At 43.0% G+C, this 19,841-nt stretch overlaps 1 protein-coding gene across 2 annotated transcripts in view; it reads left to right on the top strand.

The window, feature by feature from the left end:
- kidins220a (kinase D-interacting substrate 220a) overlaps window positions 1–19,841 on the top strand; it is a 47,474-nt gene that overhangs the window by 15,819 nt on the left and 11,814 nt on the right. For both annotated transcript variants that reach the window (XM_042388159.1, XM_042388160.1), the window contains exons 19-24: window positions 490–630; window positions 1,915–2,152; window positions 2,252–2,343; window positions 4,927–5,071; window positions 5,862–6,024; window positions 19,430–19,608. In XM_042388159.1, the coding sequence (XP_042244093.1) occupies window positions 490–630; window positions 1,915–2,152; window positions 2,252–2,343; window positions 4,927–5,071; window positions 5,862–6,024; window positions 19,430–19,608 (958 nt within the window). The remainder of the gene's footprint in view (window positions 1–489; window positions 631–1,914; window positions 2,153–2,251; window positions 2,344–4,926; window positions 5,072–5,861; window positions 6,025–19,429; window positions 19,609–19,841) is intronic.

Raw genomic sequence — 19,841 nt, 5'->3', positions numbered from 1 at the left:
GTGGCATCTAGCAGAACGGACTTGGCAGAAATGGAATGTAATATTCATAAGTATGGCTTAATTAATGTATAATCCCCTGAAAATAAGATTTGTTGTGCCTTCATTACCTTAGAAGGAGCCCTTTATATCTACATAGGGAGTGGGTCCTCTTCCACAGAGCCTGCCACGTTACACTGCCATGTTTCTACAGTAGCCCAGAATGGACAAACCAAACATGGCTCTAGAGAGGGCCTTTTGCGTTTTTCGAGAGTTTTGCAGCCACCGTAGTTTATCCTACATGCTTGGAAGAGGAAGGGGAGGGGAAGATATTCAGTTGGTTACAATCTGTGACCTCACCCCTAGATGCCTCTAAATCCTACACACTGGTCCTTTAAAGGTTACTGAAACAGTAAAGTCATTATATCAGAGATATACATTTTATAATTAGAGTGTCTTTTCATTGTAAAAATTGTTTGAAGCCATGACATTTTTTTCTCTGTCTCACATCAGGTTCTGAAACATGAGGTGGAGCTAATGTCAAAGATGGCCAAGACCATCGATGGCTTCACCCAGAACCAGACGCGAATGGCCGTCATCATCGACGGGCTGGACGCCTGTGAACAAGACAAAGTCCTGCAGATGCTGGACACGGTGTGTGTTTGCACCTGCATTTCTGCGTGGCACATAAATAATGAGTGCAGCTCTCTCTTGACGGATAACAAGATAATATGAAAGAATTTAATTTTCCAACATCTGTCACTCAGGAAGATTTATTTCCATGAGACAAACTGTTGTAGAGCAGCTGCCACGCAGCCTTAACTTTCAGTGGGTCTTTCACCTGTGCACACAGAGCCCACACATCTCCGGTGGTGTGTGGCAACCCTGGTGTTCCCAGCTGCCTCAGCTCGCCTCCAAGTTTAGATTCTTCCTCCCAGCTGCGGTAATAGAATTTCCTTTAGCCAAATGTTATTATTTGGTGAAGTAATCCCAGAGTAGATGGCAACCTCCTGTGTGCTAATGTAATCTTCTCATCTCTGCAAGCGCCTCCCAGTCACTCTAAAACCATCTTGTGTCCAAAGAGATTCAAATACAACACTCTGAAATAATTTTTTGTGGGTTACACAAATTACCAAATTAAATCTTTTTTAATGTAGTCTGTGTACTTTTCCAACCAGTTAAAGTGCATTAAAGATGCAGACATCATGTGACGGTGTTGACAGCTGCTGCAGAGATGGAAATTCATCATCCTGTGGGGCGAGCTCGAGGGTGCTGGCCAGGGGTTAACAAGCCATGTATGCATGTAACACAAATCAATGTCCTGTGACACTTGGACAATGTCCCTTAGTTAGCAGAGTGGAAATCCCCAACACCATGTGCTGCAGACAGTCCGCTCTCACAGGAGTCATTAAGTTCTACAGCTTAGTGTTGCTGCTAGTTGTCATGTTGTTGATTAGATTGTAAACGAATAAGAGTATGCACGCATATCCAAACCAAAGAGGACAGGTGCTGAGCTGAAAGTGAGCAAAACATGAAGTAAACAAACAGCTCACACACTGCAGGCTTCCAATGTCCACTTATTTATTCCACCTTTTAGTTTGATGAAGAGCAATGCTGCTTGAAACCTCACCTCGGTGCAATAAATAAGTGGACATTGGAGCCCTGCAATGTGCGAGCTGTTTATTTGTTTATTATTTTGGTACTAAGGTACTACACACTTCACAGAAGGATCTATTGTGCTAAAAACACTACATCACTCATCACAAGTTCACAACCTTGTGTCTGAGAGCATAATACGAAGTTGTTTTCCTATTACAAGCAATATAGTAGAAAGGACAGTATCATAGCTTGACAAACATATTTAATTTAAATTAAAGAAATGAAGGCAAAAACAGCACACACTTAACAGATGATTTTCGCATTCTTTTCTCCTGCCAGGTGAGAGTGCTCTTCTCCAAAGGCCCTTTTATCTCCATCTTTGCGAGTGACCCTCATATTATCATCAAAGCTATCAACCAAAACCTTAACAGCGTGCTGAGAGACTCCAACATCAACGGCCATGACTACATGAGAAACATCGTCCACCTGCCTGTATTCCTCAACAGCACAGGCCTCAGTACAGCCAAGAAGCTCTGCACGGCATCCCCCACCAACGGAGACGCATTGCCTGCTGAGGGTAAAGAACTGTTCCACAATACATGTTGATATAAGAGTTTTTGTTGCATTGGTGTTGTTTTAAATGCCTTTGTCTCTTCCTCTCCCTCCCTCTCTTCAGGATGGCATGAAGACATGGACAGGAAGATGTCTCAGAATAGCTTGGGCCAAGACCAGGCTAGGTTTGGCAGCAAGACCGCCCTCAACCGCAGGGTAACAGCTATTCAAATCAAGTTTATTTGTATGGTATAATATCACGTACAGTGTCTTGTTGGGGTTTATCGGTCCACAACAACAATATTTAAAGACAATGAAAACCTTTGCACATTTAGGAAAAAATGGGAGAACCACAGAAGAGGAAGTTTAAAGAAAGATTTTCCCTCCTTTGATAGCAGTATGTCATATTTGACATTAATAGTCATCCAATTTAGATGTAACAAAATTAATATGTATAGTACGTTTTGCTTGTCACCCTAAATAGATACTGTTCAGACCCCACCCAAACCCACCACAACCAAAACAAAAGCTCCAACAATAATGACAAACTGCAGAGAAGCTTTTTACACTAAATTAAAATAGAGACAGTTGTTTTGTTTATAGAATGAGATCAAATAAATGTGTTTTTCTACCACGGTCATTTCCTGCAACACTGATATTACCCGGAAATATCATTAAGCTGGAAATTAATGCTCAATATCTTGACATTAATCAAACAAAATGAAAATGCCGTTAGTTCACCACAACTTAAACAGGAAACGGTGAATGCTGTACATACACGTAGCCTGCAGAGGGTGGGAGATGCTGTCTCAGAAACGCTCACTGCTCTCTCATTTCGGCCTCCTCCCTAAAGGGGATGTTCAGTACAGGCGTGGTGTTGGCAGGCAGTGCAGAGGCCAGAGGACAGAAGGAGACACACGGAGACCGAAAGAGAGAGGTGCTCGGTGTGCAGCCAAGGTTCCTGGTGTAATTGATGTAATGGCTGTTTATCCTTCCTGCTGTGTTGCCACAGCCTAATGACAAGGCCTAGCAGCAGTGGGTCCCTGTGACAAAACACTGGCACCAGGTCTGCTGGCAGGAGGCTAAGTGACTCTGCTGCTGTCGCTGATGCCTTCCTCCCTCCTGCGAGACCTTACCACTACCCCCATCCTCCTCCTCCTCCTCCTCCTTCCTTCCCGCCTCCCTCTCTTGTTTATTTGTTTGACATTTGTTTGTACCTCAGATTTATCTAGTACCCTCAATTAATGGTGTTGGCCCTTTTATTATGGGGCGGCATGCTCTTTTTATTTGCCCGTCACCACTAGCTAGCTCTTGGCAGGAGGGCCCTCTTTCTACAAGTGCAGATTAAAACGAGGGCAGGAGGGGAAAATGAATTAGTGGCTCTCCATTTTCATGTGGCTTCTCAAGTTGTGGATGACATTATGAGTATCTCTACCATCTTATTTCCATTTATTGTAATTAAACGAATTACCCTTATAAGGAAACTAATTAAAAGAAAGAAAACAAAAAAGAAACATTCCCTCAAAATATTACCATTTTATAACCAGCAGTTCCTCTTTCAAATAAATCAGTGAAAACTGTTACCAAAGCTAATCAAGAAAGCTGTGTCAATACTGAAAAAGTGAATACACTGAATGTATATTGGAAATCTATCTGTATGATAGACATTTTCAGCCCTGACTGAGTGGTGGCCATATGTTTCATCTCTCTGAGAAAGAGGTCATGAGATTGGCGTTACGACTTCAAAGTCAACCAAAAGCCTCGCCTTGGCTCATGACCATGGCAGCTGTCTGGTATCATCACAGATGTTCTCCGGTAGATCTGTGTCAATAGCTAGCCTGTGTGTCATGACTGTTCTGCTTTGGACAGTGGTTCTTTGATTTTTTTTTTTTTCTTCCTTGCAGTCACAAAGAATTATATGTTTTGCTCATGAAGACATGATGTGGAAGGAAAGATAGAAGAAGAGAGTGATAATAAAATAGCGTCTAATTAGTTTCACTCACACGGTATTCACAGGGTTAAGTTGCAGGATTATCTTAATAACTTCTTAACCCAATAACTAGTCAAGAATTTATTTATGCTACAGAAAAAAGTTGTACTACCACTGATATGCTAATGTACCATGATTTCATTTTGAATGCAAAATAGTCCCACAAATGTATAATTCCGCTGCACATGCTGCAAGTTCAGATAAACATGGATATGGTTTTGCTAGGTTTCACAGGAAGTCAAGGATATGAGAAAATGAGGCCTAGCCATCCATATATTTGTCAGTCCATTCAAGCATAAGGTTCTGTGATGACATGGCCTTAGATCACATGGTGACCCTGAAACGCCTGCTCTCCCGTCTCATGATGCACAGCTTGCAGCAGTGATGATACATAAGCTCTCAAATCCCTGCCAGGGTCAGGAGAAAAATTGAGCTATTGTTTCACATGTCATTGCAAATTATCTTTAGGGTTCTTCCCTGTACTGTATATGACTCTTCTATGTCTCCTGTGGCTGTAGTTTTACATTTGTGACCAGGAGATTATTGCTATTATCTGTGTTTTACTGTTCAGATTCTTGATCTTTTGTTTTTGTTTGTCAAATTCTGTAACTTCATGTTCTAAGTAATGCTCATGTAATATTTGGATGATGCAAGTTGCATTGAAACGATAAGTGAAACCATAGTCTTGGAGACATGTTCATCTTACCATGCCAGTTGGACACATGATGGATCCAAATTTTTCCAATTTTCTGCTAACTTGAGTTTCTTTTTGTGTTTTTTTTATTTTTTTATTCTTCCTGTCTGTTAAGGACACATACCGGCGCCGCCAGATGCAGAGGACCATCACCAGACAGATGTCCTTCGACCTTACCAAGCTGCTGGTGACTGAGGACTGGTTCAGTGACATCAGCCCACAGACCATGAGAAGGCTGCTCAATATTGTTTCTATCACAGGTAACGAATAAACCACATCCTGCTCTGTTCTCTTCTTCTCAAAGACATTTTGCTTTTACAGTGACATTTAAGTTGTTTAGCCTTAATTCAAGTCATTTTGTCAAGGGGATTGGATGATTGGATGGTTCAGTTGTTCTAAATGCTTTGCTTTTTTAACTTTAGTCAGCTATTGGAGAAATGTTATTGTAGATGGAGGAGGAAATAACCATAAAAGCAAAGCTCAGATGGGATTTTATCCTAGACCAGTAAGGGCCAACATGTGGTTGCAAAGGCGGGGCCTTTAACCAAGCATTTTATTGTGGAGTAAGTGTTGCTTCTGAGCTTTAGCAGGAATTTAAATTAATTAAATCAATGATATGATTGATAGATAGGATTTTAAAAATGATGCACCCAGATCAGCAGTTTGAGAAACAGTAGACACAAGACAACAAAGAGTTTGATGTTGACCAGCTTGTTTGAAAGTTGAGACAACAAACTTCTACAGCTGATTAATGTGTGAGATTGAGACATAGCATGTTACACTTGTCAGATATAGTGTAGATGAGATCCTTGAAGGGTGTGACAGTATGTACATGAACCATATCACAACAATAATATCACATTGAATAACATCATCTCACTGACACACCCTGGTGATTTAAACAAATAACTTCTCCTTTGTGCCACCACTTTGTCTCTGTCGATTAATAATCCAATCATCTGAATGCACACTTGTGAGAAAGTTACTTTGGGATAATGAGGAGACCAGTGACTTGCTAAAGCCCTCAATCTTCTGCTCTATTGTCGATAGGTCGTCTGTTGCGAGCCAATCACATCATCTTCAACTGGGATCGGCTGGCGTCGTGGATCAACCTGACAGAGGAGTGGCCTTACAGGACGTCATGGATCATCCTCTTTTTGGAAGAGACTGATGGAGTGTCTGACCAGGTCACTCTCAAGACCATCTATGAGAGGTACACACACACACACACATCACCCCTCCTCCAGGAGATGGCGTTCAGACAGACATTCCATGAGAGGAAAGATGTGATGACAACGAGCTTATTAAAAGATACAGTTTTGACAAGAAATGTATGCTGTCCTTGCCCAATGTTAAGTTTTTTACAACAGTGGTAATTCAGTCAGAACAGTTTCAGCCGGAATAAATCAAACTTTGATCACGCTTAAAGCGGCTCATAAAACTAATGCGCACAACAACGTTCCTCAGTGAGAGTAGGCCTACTTTTATTAGGAACATTGGCTGGATGTCTCCTGCTTAAGACAGGTGTTCATATTGTTATGGTGTATTTCACAACACTGGACAGCATTAACAAAATACATTCTCCCTACCAATGGGATACATAAAGTACAAGGTTTTCAGCACTGTTGCGTGTGCAATACTGCACAATACATGCAAGATGTGTCACTGTTACAGGCATGGTAAAATGATGTGCATAGACAGGGCTGATAGGATAATCACCTGGGCTACTAATTGCTTTGGAATACAGACCTACATTTGAATTTTTGAAGCCATGAGTGGCTGCTATTGTTTACTATCAGACCTCTATGTAAATAGCATGTTGTAAACAACCTATTTTTGCACCATTTTTTGCATATATTGTGATCTTGGCAACTAGTTACCAGTAAAGTAATTAACCTGTACACATATAACCCACACATTAAAAGTGGTGATGTTTACTACATTCTGACTTTTATCCTCGTCTGATACTCTTAACTGCAGCTGTCAGAAAACATCATATAATATGATGATATTTTGCAGCTGAGAGTGACATAAAACAGCAACGACACGCTCTCTCTCTCTCCTCGGGGGAATTCTGAGATGTTTGATAAATATGTGTCCTGATCCCCAAGACGTACAGCCTACCTCAATATACTTGCATGCTTTCCTTCTTTATTTCTCTCTTTATTTTTCAAGTGTCTTCCTTCCTTCTCTTCTGTTTTAATTATCCACCCATCCTTCTTTTTTCAGCATAACATTCCTTAAAACCTCCACCTTCAACAAAAGATAAAATTTGAATGATCCTATCGGAGATTGGGATTTTGCTCAGGAGAACACTGAATCCTTGCAGGGGTGCTCCTGTGTCCTGACCTCCCTGATGAGATCAAGCTAGATGCAAGAATTCATTTTTTGTTGTCTGTGAATTTGTGATATAAGTAACTTTGACCAGCAGGTGGCAGTAGAGTATTTTGATTTCCTTTATTGCACAGTTACTGCTAATGGCTGTGAGTGCCACACTAATTGGCATCTGACAGACAGATTTAGTAATTTATTATAATGCATGGAGAAAATGATGACTGTATTAAAGCACGGACTCCATGAAGGGACACGTCTCTTTCAAAAAAACAGGAGACACATTAAGCTCAGACGTATTTGGTTAAGCAGTAAAGGAAAAGCGTTGTCACTGGGTGTGTGTACAGTGTAAGAGTGTATGTGTGTGGCCACGAATGCTTTTAGGCGTGCTCTCACCGCAGACAAGACGAGATAGACCGACACAGGCTGAGTCGCTGGGTTTGGGCGCTGTTGTGCATCAGTCGCTGGCCTTTAAAGGTTGCACTCTGTCACAATACACTAGCGCCTACGACTCCTGCGGCAGGGAAGTGTCACAGACAGTTACTGTCAGCCAGTCAGCCAGCTAGATTCAGGAGACAACCCTCCCTCCCCCAATTGCACGGCGAAGCGCTGCCTCATTAGACTAGGTTTTTGCTGTTTGGTTTTCAAAGGACAATAGGCATTATCTTCCAGTTTTTATATGGTGTAAGTGGTACATGGGAAGGATGCGATATGAGGGGAGGGAGGACAAGATTGTAGATGAGAAGCACCTCAGTCAGAAGCTTGTAACTCAATTATTTTGCTGGATGTGATGTGACGATTTTCGCCTTTTTATAATTGTTAATTTAAGTGGAAAAACATGTCACTACACTATGTTTAAGTATAGTGGACACCCAAAAGAAAATAACCATACATCTACCATAATTATTGTGGAAAATAAAACCGGGAGATATAATTATACGCTATTAATAAAAGGGAAGCCATAAAATTCAACAGTGTTTCTACGTGCAACGAAAGGCCTGGATTCAAGTGCCTCTACCACAGCATGAGTATTGTGCTTACACTGCTCATTACACCTAATATAGCCATCATCTTGTTTTTGACCAACGGTCCTGTCTTTCTTTATCTTCTTCCTTTCCAAATGGCTGCTCTGTTCCGCAGTGGCCGTCGGAGAAGCGGCCTTAATGATGATGACAGGAAGCCTCAAACAGGCTAAACACAACGCCTTGCCTAGAGGCCTTATCTCTTGCACTAATCTTGCCCTGATAAGACTCAGGCCTTGGTCTGTGTATCTTTTTCTGTCTCTGCTCTTTTCTTCCTCTTTCTTACAATCTGAAGCTCTTTAGGTCCCTTTTTTGTTCTGAATGAGTTATTCGGTCTTTTCCCTCAGCGATGGATAGGCACTTGACTGGCCTCTCAGAACCTCAGGCCCCTTCTCCCGACTGTCTGTCTGCCTGAGAAATGGATCGTTTCTTCTCCATGCTTTCCTTGAGTGTATATACACAGCACTTGTACACACTTATACACATCATACATTTAATTTCGTAACTTCAATTCAACTAGCGACTATTTCCTGGATCTTATAGTTAACATCTTTTTGTTTATCAAAAGACCAGCTTAGTTCTGACCTCATGCGTGTGCTCCATGTGTGTGTGTTTTAACACGCATACATGTTTATGAGTTGTTGTGCTCAGCCATTTTTACACAGTGGAACTGCACATCCCTTGAGCATTACTAAGTGAATATATTAGTGGTGAAGTGAACATGGGGGTGAGTCAGCCCCTTATAGGTCAACTGTCGCCCTGCATCTCAGTCACAAGGCAGCACGCTCTTCCTCTCTCTTCTTTTGTAAGGCTCCCTACAGCTCGGAAGGCCACAGTATACAGAGCATCAGAAGTACTATATTTTGTAGATAATGGAGGGATAAATGACATATGGTGGGTCTAAGAGGATATTTTCTGTTTCCATCTCCATGATTTTAAAGGTAAAAATAAAATGCAGGTTTGATCCTTGCCACAGTCTCTCTCCGTTTAGACTTAATGCTCTACCTAGCCTTTTAAATCAAAACTAAATTAACCCATACACTACTAAAGCATAGGAAAATATTGAATGAGTGCCTCTCAGTGATGAAGATGACAGCCACTCTTTATAGCAGGTAACTGAACTCCTAGAAAAAAAAAACAAAAAATAGAAACACTCGCCCACCTTCCCTCATATCTCACACAAACACACGCTTTCAAAAGCTGTTTTTAGCAACTTGTCTGGCAATAACAAGCGTCCATGAAGGGCTGTGAAGTGTCATTGTAGGACACGGCGTGAAGAGAAATGTTCAGCTCTAATTCCCGAAGCAGGAGTGGGCCAGTACAGCCTTCCTAATCTGATGGAGAATGTGTAATCGGTTAATAACCTCAGCGATTTCTGTCATTAACGGTAAGACCGGGGGCTGCCCAGACTAATGCAAGGTAGCAGGGGGAAAAGACTGCGTAACAAGGATGGCACTGTCTGTCGGAGATATTGGCTCAAAGCAATCAAGCTTGCACACACACACACACACGCACACACACACACACAAGCACACAAAGAGCGTAGCTAAAATGTTTGTCTCACTAGTTCTGCAGGGAAAACTACAAATTACACCTCGAGCAGCGAGCCAGAGCCGTGGCCTGCCCAGCACACTGACGGAAATTGAACAGAAAACAAAACAAAGTGTTTTGGACCAACCCTCATATTTGTAGCCATCAAATTAACAACCCTAAATCCATGTTTCCAATGCTGTTTTTTTTTTTTTTTTTTTTTGATAACTCACAAATTGAATTCGGTGCCCGCAGCCTTGTGACTGTCATTTTTAACTATATCATTTCTTTCCTCTCAGTATCGTCTCTTCTCAGGAGTCAGTTCTTCCTTGTTTTAGCTGCCATTAGAGACATAATGACCACAGCTAACCTAGCTCTCTCCTGCTTCATGGTTATTGCTGTAAAGCAGCCCACCATTTCCAAACACTGTTAATGCACTTTTATATGTTTATTTCCTTGATGTTGTTTAGAGTCATTACATTACATTTAGCCATTTAGCAGAAGCTCTTATGTAGAGTGACTTCAAGTGATTGAGCAAGTACAGGTTCTGGATTCTTCTCAAGAGCTGTAGTTGTAACCTTAACTATGTTTTTGGGAGTCTACTCACCTTCACTATTTTGTCACACAGCCATGGTGCGGTGGTGGTGCTAGTTGTGCACACATATGCCTGCCTGTTATAGAAAGTTGGGTGGACACTACGCAAACATTACTTTGTTATTCTTTATTTAAACAGTGGCTGACAAGTGATGGAGACTTTAGGCAAGAAACATGAGAGAAAGCTCTGATGAGATTCGATTGTATGGACTGAAATGAAAGTTCAAGCGAATCCGATATTGGGTGACATTATCACTCAGCTCCTGTATCTCAGAGCACGTGCAGTAGCTACTCAGGTTAAATGATTTTATGAGTAGGCATTCAGTAACTGTATCAGTCAGTGACTTCAATTTGATTTTCAGTTTTTGTCAGTGGTAATTTGTTTGAAGGTGAAATAGTTGAAGTGAAGGGTTAACATATTTGGATCTAACGATGTATGGGGGTGGGCTCAGTCGGCCCCACGGAGAGTTTATTCCTGGACGCCCAGATCCCGTTTTCAGCTCTAGAAAAAAAAAAAAAAGTGTCACTGGTCCACTGAGCAGGTTCCTGCTCTGCTCTGACATCTGGTGCCCTGTCTGTGCCAGGATGCCCCCGCCGCACTTAGGAGTGTGTTTCTGGCGCTGCACCTGAATCTTCTGTTCATTACACACACCCACACGTATAGATGCACGCTGAAAATATTGCACGGCTTGCACTTAATAGACACACTCGAACACACGTACACACACACAGGAGTTGTGGTGAAACGCACGCATGTTGTAACTGAAACAAGCAAATACTACTTGCCACTACAAGCTTTTGCATTTGAATATATGCACACACACTCACCTCAAATCACACATTAAAACCGGTGTGTGTGGTATGCATGCAACACACACATATATACACACACACTTTCACACACACACACACACCTAGCTCTCACACCAGTGCAAGAACATATGTCACCCCCAACTCCTCTGAGAATCAGTGTAATTAATCAGACCCTGAGATGCAGGCTGCGTTCAACAAACACGCATACACACACACACACGCATACACACACACACACGTTCACACAGTGCAGGAAGTAGAACACAGCAGAGAAATTGCTGTCAGGTAAGGTAGTAGTGTTTAGAAGGCTGTTCATTGCAGTGTCACTGTCTCTTGAATCTTGATGCACTTTATGCTGTCACTCTTTCTGTCACAGTAAAGAATGAACTACTCCTCTCTTTCCCTCATCCTCTCTTCCGTCTTGTTTTGTTGGCCTGAACCTACCAAACAATCCCTCTCGCAGACATGTGCCTAGAGCCAGGCACTTCTTGGACACTTCAAAACTTTTTTTTTTTTTTTCTCTCTAATCGCACTCTGAATGAATATGTAGCCAGGCAATTCAGTCTTAATTAGAGAGACCCTTATCCCAAGTACTGAAACATTAAGATGATGCTCTCTTCATTCAGGATTACTTTAATTGGCACAATTATTGTAATTTGGTTGCAATTATGTGTCGGGATAAAAGCGTCGTTCCAAAGCTCATGTGGGTGATTCCCTTTATGTGGAATCCTTTAATAAGCTCTTAAATATCTGGCCGCTAAAAAAAAAAAAAGCTGAGATCCTATTCTTTTCTGATGATGAATACTAAACTTTTCCTGCCCTCAAATGAAAAGTCTTTATTTTTTGCCACGCGGGCTATTGTTCATGTGAATTCCTGTCGCAGTCGTGACACTTTTTACAATGTAGATGCACGGCAAACGCTCAGAAATGGTTTTCCCCTCTCTCCGTGTCCTCTGAGGGAGCCCATTGTCCCCGCAGTAAATCCCTTCAGGAGGTATTTCAGTGAAAGACAGAGTAAAACTGGTAATTCGACCGCTCATTGCACTGCCATTTGCCAAGAGGCTGAAAAAAAAAAAAAAACGTGTGTGAATTTGTAAATTCTGTGATGTGAAGCCACCTATGTCTCACTAGAGTTCTTGGCTCCATCACTGATAGGACACAAGTATTGAGTCTACATACCAGTGTGCTGACAGGCCACCTGACTGTCTGTTAGATAAAGACAGACAGAAACAAAAAAGAAAGTGTGGTATGGATGAGATAAAGATAGAGAAAGGGAGAGGGATGGAGATAAGAAAGGGCATTAAGAGAGGGTGAGACGGAAAGAGAGTCCCGGTCTCAGGAGATAAAAGAAAGTAAATGATTCAAAGTGTATGAATGCTGTAGAGAATCAGACCAGAAACCCACAGGATTATTGCTAGATGGATTTGCCATCGGTGTTTTCATGTCTCAGGTGGATTCCAAGCCTCAGGTGATGCGGCTGCTCCAAGTGAGATAGTCCAGGTGGTGGACACACACAGATTCATGTGCATGTCCCCTGGGTCCTACATGGCTGTTTATACAGTGGAACTGGTCCTCTGCTGATTCCATTTGAGTGTGTGTGTGTGTGTGTGTGCGTGTGTGTGTGTTGGTCTGGTTCGCATTGTCGTTACTCCATCCCTCAGGTGTTTGTCGGTGGTGACTAAGGCATGAATCAGCCACAGCCAGTTCCACCACCACTCAACCCCCGCTGAGCTGCTTAAAATGTAAAAAGAAAAAAAAAACAAAACATGGCATCCGCAGCCAGTGTATGCAGGTGACACAGGAGGAGGAGGTGTGTGTGTGTGTGTGTGTGTGTGCAAGGTGAGTTTAGATTGTGTATTTGCGTGTGTGTAGGCTACCATGTGAGGACGGAAAGAACGTCATGCAGCATTCTTTGTCAGAAAATCCTTAAAGCCCTTTTCATTTCTGCCTGTAAGCCGAGGTTGAGGGATTAGTCTAATTGGTCTGAAACAAGAGAACTGCTCTGTTCCTTTTTCATACAAAGCATAAAGAATCATTTCAAATGCAATAAAAGCCTCAGCTACACCTCTGACTGACCACTGCTCTTTAGTCATAGAGTCATTCATCAGTGACAAAAAGGGTCGGATTAACATTTAAATGAGACACTGAGATGGAAGGAAAGGAGTGGTGACCAGAGAAGTGGACGTCTGCCCGATACTTTGGTATTTCTGTGGCGTTGAGCATTATCGCTGATCTCTCCACTCTCTCCACTGTCTCTTTGTGCTGGAACTGCTGGAAGGTGGGGGGCTGATTATAAATAGCAGCGTAGGGTTGCAAGAGGGTCAGCACTGACCTTTAAGTGGACAGCGAGATTCGCCACTCAGCCACCACGGGAGCCACAGGCACACTTGATAGTCACACACAGATATGTAGACACACACACACACACACACACACATACGCAAACACATCCGGCCCTTAACTGATGTTAACATCCTGGCTCTTCAAAAGTCAATGGAGGTCAGACTCAGGCACACACCCAGAGTGGTCTGTGTGTAGAAACCACTCTGAAATGCCAAAGAATGAGTAGACAAGTGAGGAAGCCCAAAGAAGGCGATTTGAAGATTTAGCCTATCCAGCCTATATTGGGAGGGATTATGAGTGTCTTTTTCTTCCCCATTCTTTGCTTTTAAAGCACGTGATCACGCTGCCAACCACTGTGTAGCTTGGGGATTTAGTTATCAGATTTGTCTTCTCGAACGATGCGCTCCAGGTTCTAAAGAAACTTCTTAATAGTCGGAAGAGGCTTTTCCTCGCTGCCTCTGACTCAGACAGAAATTAGAGCCAAGAAAGCTTTTGTAAAAGATTACTTCTCAGTTCTGCTTTTCAACACGTTTCTCCTTTCTCCTTCTCTTTGTCTAGCTCCCTTTATCGCTACATGCTCACCCGCTCATTGATTCTCCTATCCCTCTCTCATCTTATTTCTGATGCATGCATCCCTCTCAGTGAAGTTGACTGGAGGATTACTGGTTCAGTCTGAGAATCCCCAGCTTTATTTGCCATATTCATCACTCACTGTATGGATTTTCAGTCCATAACAGACTTATTCCAGATGTATTATCTTCTGCAGAAGAGCACATTTGTCTTCACTTTAGCAATCCACCCCACTTAACTCAGCATCATACGGACTATCAACTGGCTTTTACAGCTATAAAACAACCACATGCGCTGATATGAACTCAGTGGTGGCAATTAGTGTCACAATGAACGAACTCTGCCATGGCCCAAGGATGCTCCAAACTCTCCTCCTGCGCATAAATCACTAAGTTGAGGTTTAGTGTTTTACTATTTGTCAAGAATGAGGCCTGAGTGGAGGGTTCAGTTAAGGTTTTTGGGGTCTGGAACAAGGAGGCTCCATTTCGGCGCTACACATGAGTTTAATCAACATTTCAGGGAACCACGGAGTCCTGAGCCCGTCTCACCGAGAGGCCGCTCGCTCCAAAGCTGCTCGGTTTTTATCAGCCTGGTGTGTTTCCCATTAGCCTGCTTGTCTCTGTGGTTTGCTTTGGGATGCACAGGTCCAGCTTAGTACTAGAGAGTTTCAATTATTGGCCTAAACTCTGCCACGAATGTATATGGAAAGTCGTCAGTTGGCACTGCCAAGACAAGGAAGCGAGAAAAAGAGAAGGTTAGAGTGAGAGAGGAAAGCAGAGACAGAGGGTGTCCACATTACTTGAAGCATTTGATTCAAATCAAGAAAATGCGTCTGGATTTTAAGGAAACAAAGAACATGGCGTCATCTAAAGTGAAAACATATTTTTGCTCTCCCCCTCTGCCTTTTGGGTGGTGGAGGCCTTGGCAGCTTCCACTGTAACAATAACCTCTCTCAGCATTGATGCTTCAAGTCCACGCGCCAGCTTGCTTGTCTGTCCGCTGTCCACTGTTTTCCCACAGAGGGCCTCGCTCAGTTCATCCACGCGCTTGGCAGACACTTTGCCAGCAGCTCTGACATGACTCTGACCAGGAGAGGAATGTGCCGGACCCGGGCCTGGTTAACTTCTTCACCCACACACTGTTGTGCTGGTCTCACAGTGTCTGACATTGACACTCTTGAGCTTCTCAAACACAGTCTGCACAGGGGTTTGTCTGTTCTGCAGGCATCTCTCTCTGTCTTTGGGCCCCTTTATGGAAATGTTTGGCAGCAAGACCACCTCTTTGTGGCATGTGTGCGCATGTCGTCTGTAAGCACAGAGGGCGGCTGTAAAGCAAAGTCAAGTGGCACATTCATACTTTCAGTACCCAAAGAGAGGATGGAAGGGATAGAGAGATGAATTCTGCCCATTCCCGTCAGCTGCAGCGTGTGGGAGGTTGAGAGGAGAAGAAAGGCTATGCTCCAGTCAGCTTTGGGACCTATTGGCATTTGGATAAGCTCAGAAAGCTCCCAGTGGCCTTGCCACACAGAGAGTAGTTGGGCCTAAGCGGCTGTACTGCTGCAGCTATAAGCTGGGTCCTGTCAATGGGCCCATTGTGCAGGAACGGCTGCCGGGATGCCTGACGGCCTTTATCTCACCCGTCCTTGGTCTGCTTGAAAGTAGCACGCCGGCTTCCTTGGCACTCCAACTCAAGCATCCATCTTGTCATTTAGCGATTGATTGCTGATAAGAATGGCTTTGTTCATTTTGTTTGTCTCGTCTGTTCGCTGTGAGGATGACTAAGTCTGAAGTGATTTGAGTGTCAATTGCTTAGTGCCAAGGCCAACAACTCATCAGTAGTTAACTGCAAAGGATGTCATTTGAAGTGGTTACATCTCACTGACAAACTGTTGTTGTCATTTAATGGGTACTGTCTGCCATGTAACAATGAAAAACCGTAACGCCTGCCACAAAGTTTAATGTGGACTACCTTTCAATCCCACTTGGCTTTTCGTCAGATCAGAATGTACTGTTTGTCCTGTAACATGATGCTGTTCAGTACGTTGGCTAGAATCACTCAAACGGATTATCAGATGTCCGTTTATCAGTATTCCAGTAATTCTGTTCCTGCCTTCCACTGATTGGTGCTCTCTGGTTTCTAACAATAACCCGACAAGGCCAGTATTGAAGTGTGAGCTCCACTCAGTGTCCGACCAGTCAGCTGGGAACGCCAGGAAAGGATCTCTGACTCTCCCTCTTTCTCCTTTTTCTTTTCCATCTGTCAGGGTGCAACTCTGTGATGGATGCCTGTGATTTGTTCTGCTCACCAGCTCCTAGTTGTCTTTGGAAGTTGCATCTGTCTGTGCTACTGTTTGCAGTGGTACAACAGCACGCCAGAGTAAACACGCAGGTCAGCGAAATATGCACAATTGTAGCTAACATCTTGGACGCCATCGCTGTTGGATGGCATGTGCTGGATGATGCTTGTGCAGGATGAAATTGTATGTATCTTGTAGCACTGGGCAGAATTTTCTGAGGACAACTGAGGGTTCTTAAACTTTACAAACTTTCAGTTGTAATTATTAGTTCTTATATTAGCATCAAATGACTATTATGTTAGCAAATCACTAGTATTACGGTGTATATATATGTATACTATAGACAGGCTTAAATAGATGTATGAAAGATCAAATCTGAAGTAGCTAAAAGTGATTACTACAACTTTGTAAGTTTTAGTTTCAGATTCATGCTTGTCCAGTCTCAGTTTTGCCACAGAATGACTAAATTGTGTGGACACACCATCGAGTTATGTTAGATGGGCCTATAAAAAGACTCAAGATTCCTTAGAAAGTCTTTGGAGGGTGTTCTTTGTATAGCAAAAGGAAGTGCCGTGTGTCTGTGTGTGTGCGTGTGTGTGTGTGTCTATGTGCGTGTGTGTGTGTGTGTGTGTGTGTGTGTGAGTCACCGGCTCCTGTTGGTCTGTGTCTGCAGACCCACAAATAAACAGCAGTAAGCCAGCTGGAAATGGGGAAAAGCACAGGATTCTCTCAGTCTGTATACGGGTTAATACAGTTCATGGGAAAAGGAACCAAACACCCACACACACATAATGTACTCGCACATGCGCATAAACACACGCTCCGCTGTCATTTACGCTTTTGAATTTCCCCATCCTCACTGTCCAGGTGTCTGCGGAGGACACTGGACAGTTGTTTTCAGCACTGTTGAATGACTCAGCACTGGTGCCACTCATTGCTGCTTATGTATGGGCACGCAGGTAACATCTGCGCCTTCAGAGTCCTACTCTTATTTCCCAGCATAGGTCACGTGAGCAAGGTTCATCTGTGTGCCAACATGGAGCTTCCTTGACCTTTTGGGTCTTGTTAAAGGTTCTAATGGAAGAAACACTGAGAGGGCTTTGTCCACTGTAGCCCAGCTGTGCTTCTGTCTGTGTCCTCCTCGTTCACAGCTCATTGAATTCTCTCTGTCTATGTGTGTCTGTATTGGCAGTTGGATGGGGATAGTGGATAGTTAGGGTGACCCACCTGGACTTGTCTGCTGAGACATAGATCTCTATAGGCGGGTCACATAGGATTGGAACGAGGTGTAAGTGTGGAGCACAGCTGCAAAAAGTTTGATTTAGTGTCAATGATTTACAGCTTTTGAGTGAGAGTGTTTTTGAGGTCAACACTTGTGATGACTACACATTTGAGTTCTTCACTGTCACTGTCTTAAAGTTAGCATGTCAGAATGTCTTACAAGGACACCCCCCCCCCTCCACTTGCATTTCTTGCCAGACTTGTACATTTGGTCAGAGACATCCTGCAACCACAAGGTCACAGGTTCGAGCCCTGCTATAGCAGATGCGTCCATCACCAGCCATCTGTCCTGTCAAAATGTCCTTGAACACAAAACTGGTTCCCTACCTGCTCACTCGCTGTAAGCCCTTTGGATATTATCAGTGGAAATGATGTAAACTTGTCCACCCACCACTCAGGTATGAGAACCTCACTGGATTTGGATTCTTCCAGGCTGACGGGGCCATTTTGGCCAGTACGTTAACTGGATTAGGTTAGCTGATGGTTGGGTTATTAGCTAACAGTGTGTTGTGCTGAGCCCTCGCCAGATGCTGACCTCACCCTGACTTAGCTAGCATGCTGTAGCGATGGTACTAATCATCCAATCAAGTCACAGAAAGGCCAGCCTGTGTTCACTCTCAAAAACAGATCAGGCTCAGGGAAAAACCCTGTCTCGTCAGGCTGTGTTCCCAGCGTAGCATACCAGTACACAGACTGGGTGATGTATGGGGAGGAGGGTGAGTTTGGGTTGATCTGGAAGGAGGGGAGGTTACACAGGATGTAGGGAGAGAAAAGCATCCACTGAGAAAATGATGAAGGGTCAGAATGAGAAATGGAGGCAGAGATGAGAAAAATGTCTGCTCCCTACTGGAGTCTCCTCATTCATCTGATAAGAGCGGCACATTCTGGTGATGAATGGCCGGTGTCATAAGTCACTCCGACTTTCATATTTTCATGTCTGAATGATAGGATTAATGAGATATACTGATTGCTCTGAGTTGTTGGTGTTTGCTTCCCTTGTAGCCCAGGCCACATGTTACACTGTCCTTGATTAAACTGATATCTTTTTTAACCTTGCTCAGTTGAAAATGAATTTACTTCCTCATAACACTTCAGTATTCATCATTGCAGAAGTGTTTCTACGTCAAAACTACTGGTTTAAGCTTTAGTTTATATAGTTTGGTGCCAGAGATGATTTTAAAAAATAATATTCTATAAACTGAACACAGTGTGTTTTAATCTGACGTTGTTAATATGATGTGTTTTCTGCGGTATACACAGGAAAAACTATCACACAGTAATGGAACAATCTCCAAACACGGTGTTTACTTAGGACCTCTGATAACAAACATCATGTTAACTGTAGCAGCGCATCATGACGCGCTTCCGTCTGCTGCTTGCTAAATTACCCTGATTATCATCTTCTCAGGTTTCCTCCTCTGCTGAGAAAAGATAACATCCCTCACTCTATCTGTCCTCGAACATCCCCCCCTTTCACTATCTTGCCTTCTCTAAATCCGGTTATCTCTCTACTCTCATGATGATGATGACCGTTGCATATCTCTTCGATCTTAACAGTACTGCTTGCTATTTCCTCTTTTCTTTTTTCATCAAAATGTGATGTTTTTGCGTTTTGTACAACACATCCATCTGTCAGAATTTAGTGTAAACCGACAAGTGGTGACATATTCGTGCCATTTGAAAGTGAATAAGGATGCACAGTTTATTGTATTATCCTTTTAATAACCATTTGGATTTCTTCAGTAAAGAGTTAAATAAAGACAATCATAGTAAAGAAAAAAATAACAACTGTAACTCTAACAAAAATCCCTTTCTCTTTTTCCTTTTCTCCTCTGAAGACTCTCCAAGAACATCCCCACCACCAAAGATGTGGAGCCACTGCTGGAGATCGACGGAGACATCCGCAGCTTCGAGGTGTTCCTCTCCTCCAGGACACCCGTCCTCACTGCCAGAGATGTGGAGATGTTCCTGCCCTGCACTGTCAACCTGGACCCCAAACTCAGGGAGATCATTGCAGGTGCGTACATATTCAGGAAATTGTACAGATGGTGACAAATGAAGAGGAAGCCATACATAAAGTGTTTCAGTAACCATGAACTGCTGGAACAGCTTCAGTTGTACCTTGTTATTGATTCTTCACGTCTCTGGAACTCCACACTGTTATACTGTTATACTCATCAAACCATTCACTGACCTTTTGTGCCCTGTATGGAGGCATCTGCATTTGTTATGTTTTTCCAGTCATTGATA

Source organism: Thunnus maccoyii, chromosome 16, assembly GCF_910596095.1.
Source record: "Thunnus maccoyii chromosome 16, fThuMac1.1, whole genome shotgun sequence".
Classification (NCBI taxonomy): Eukaryota; Metazoa; Chordata; class Actinopteri; order Scombriformes; family Scombridae; genus Thunnus; species Thunnus maccoyii.
This window is presented reverse-complemented; position numbering and strand designations above follow the sequence as displayed.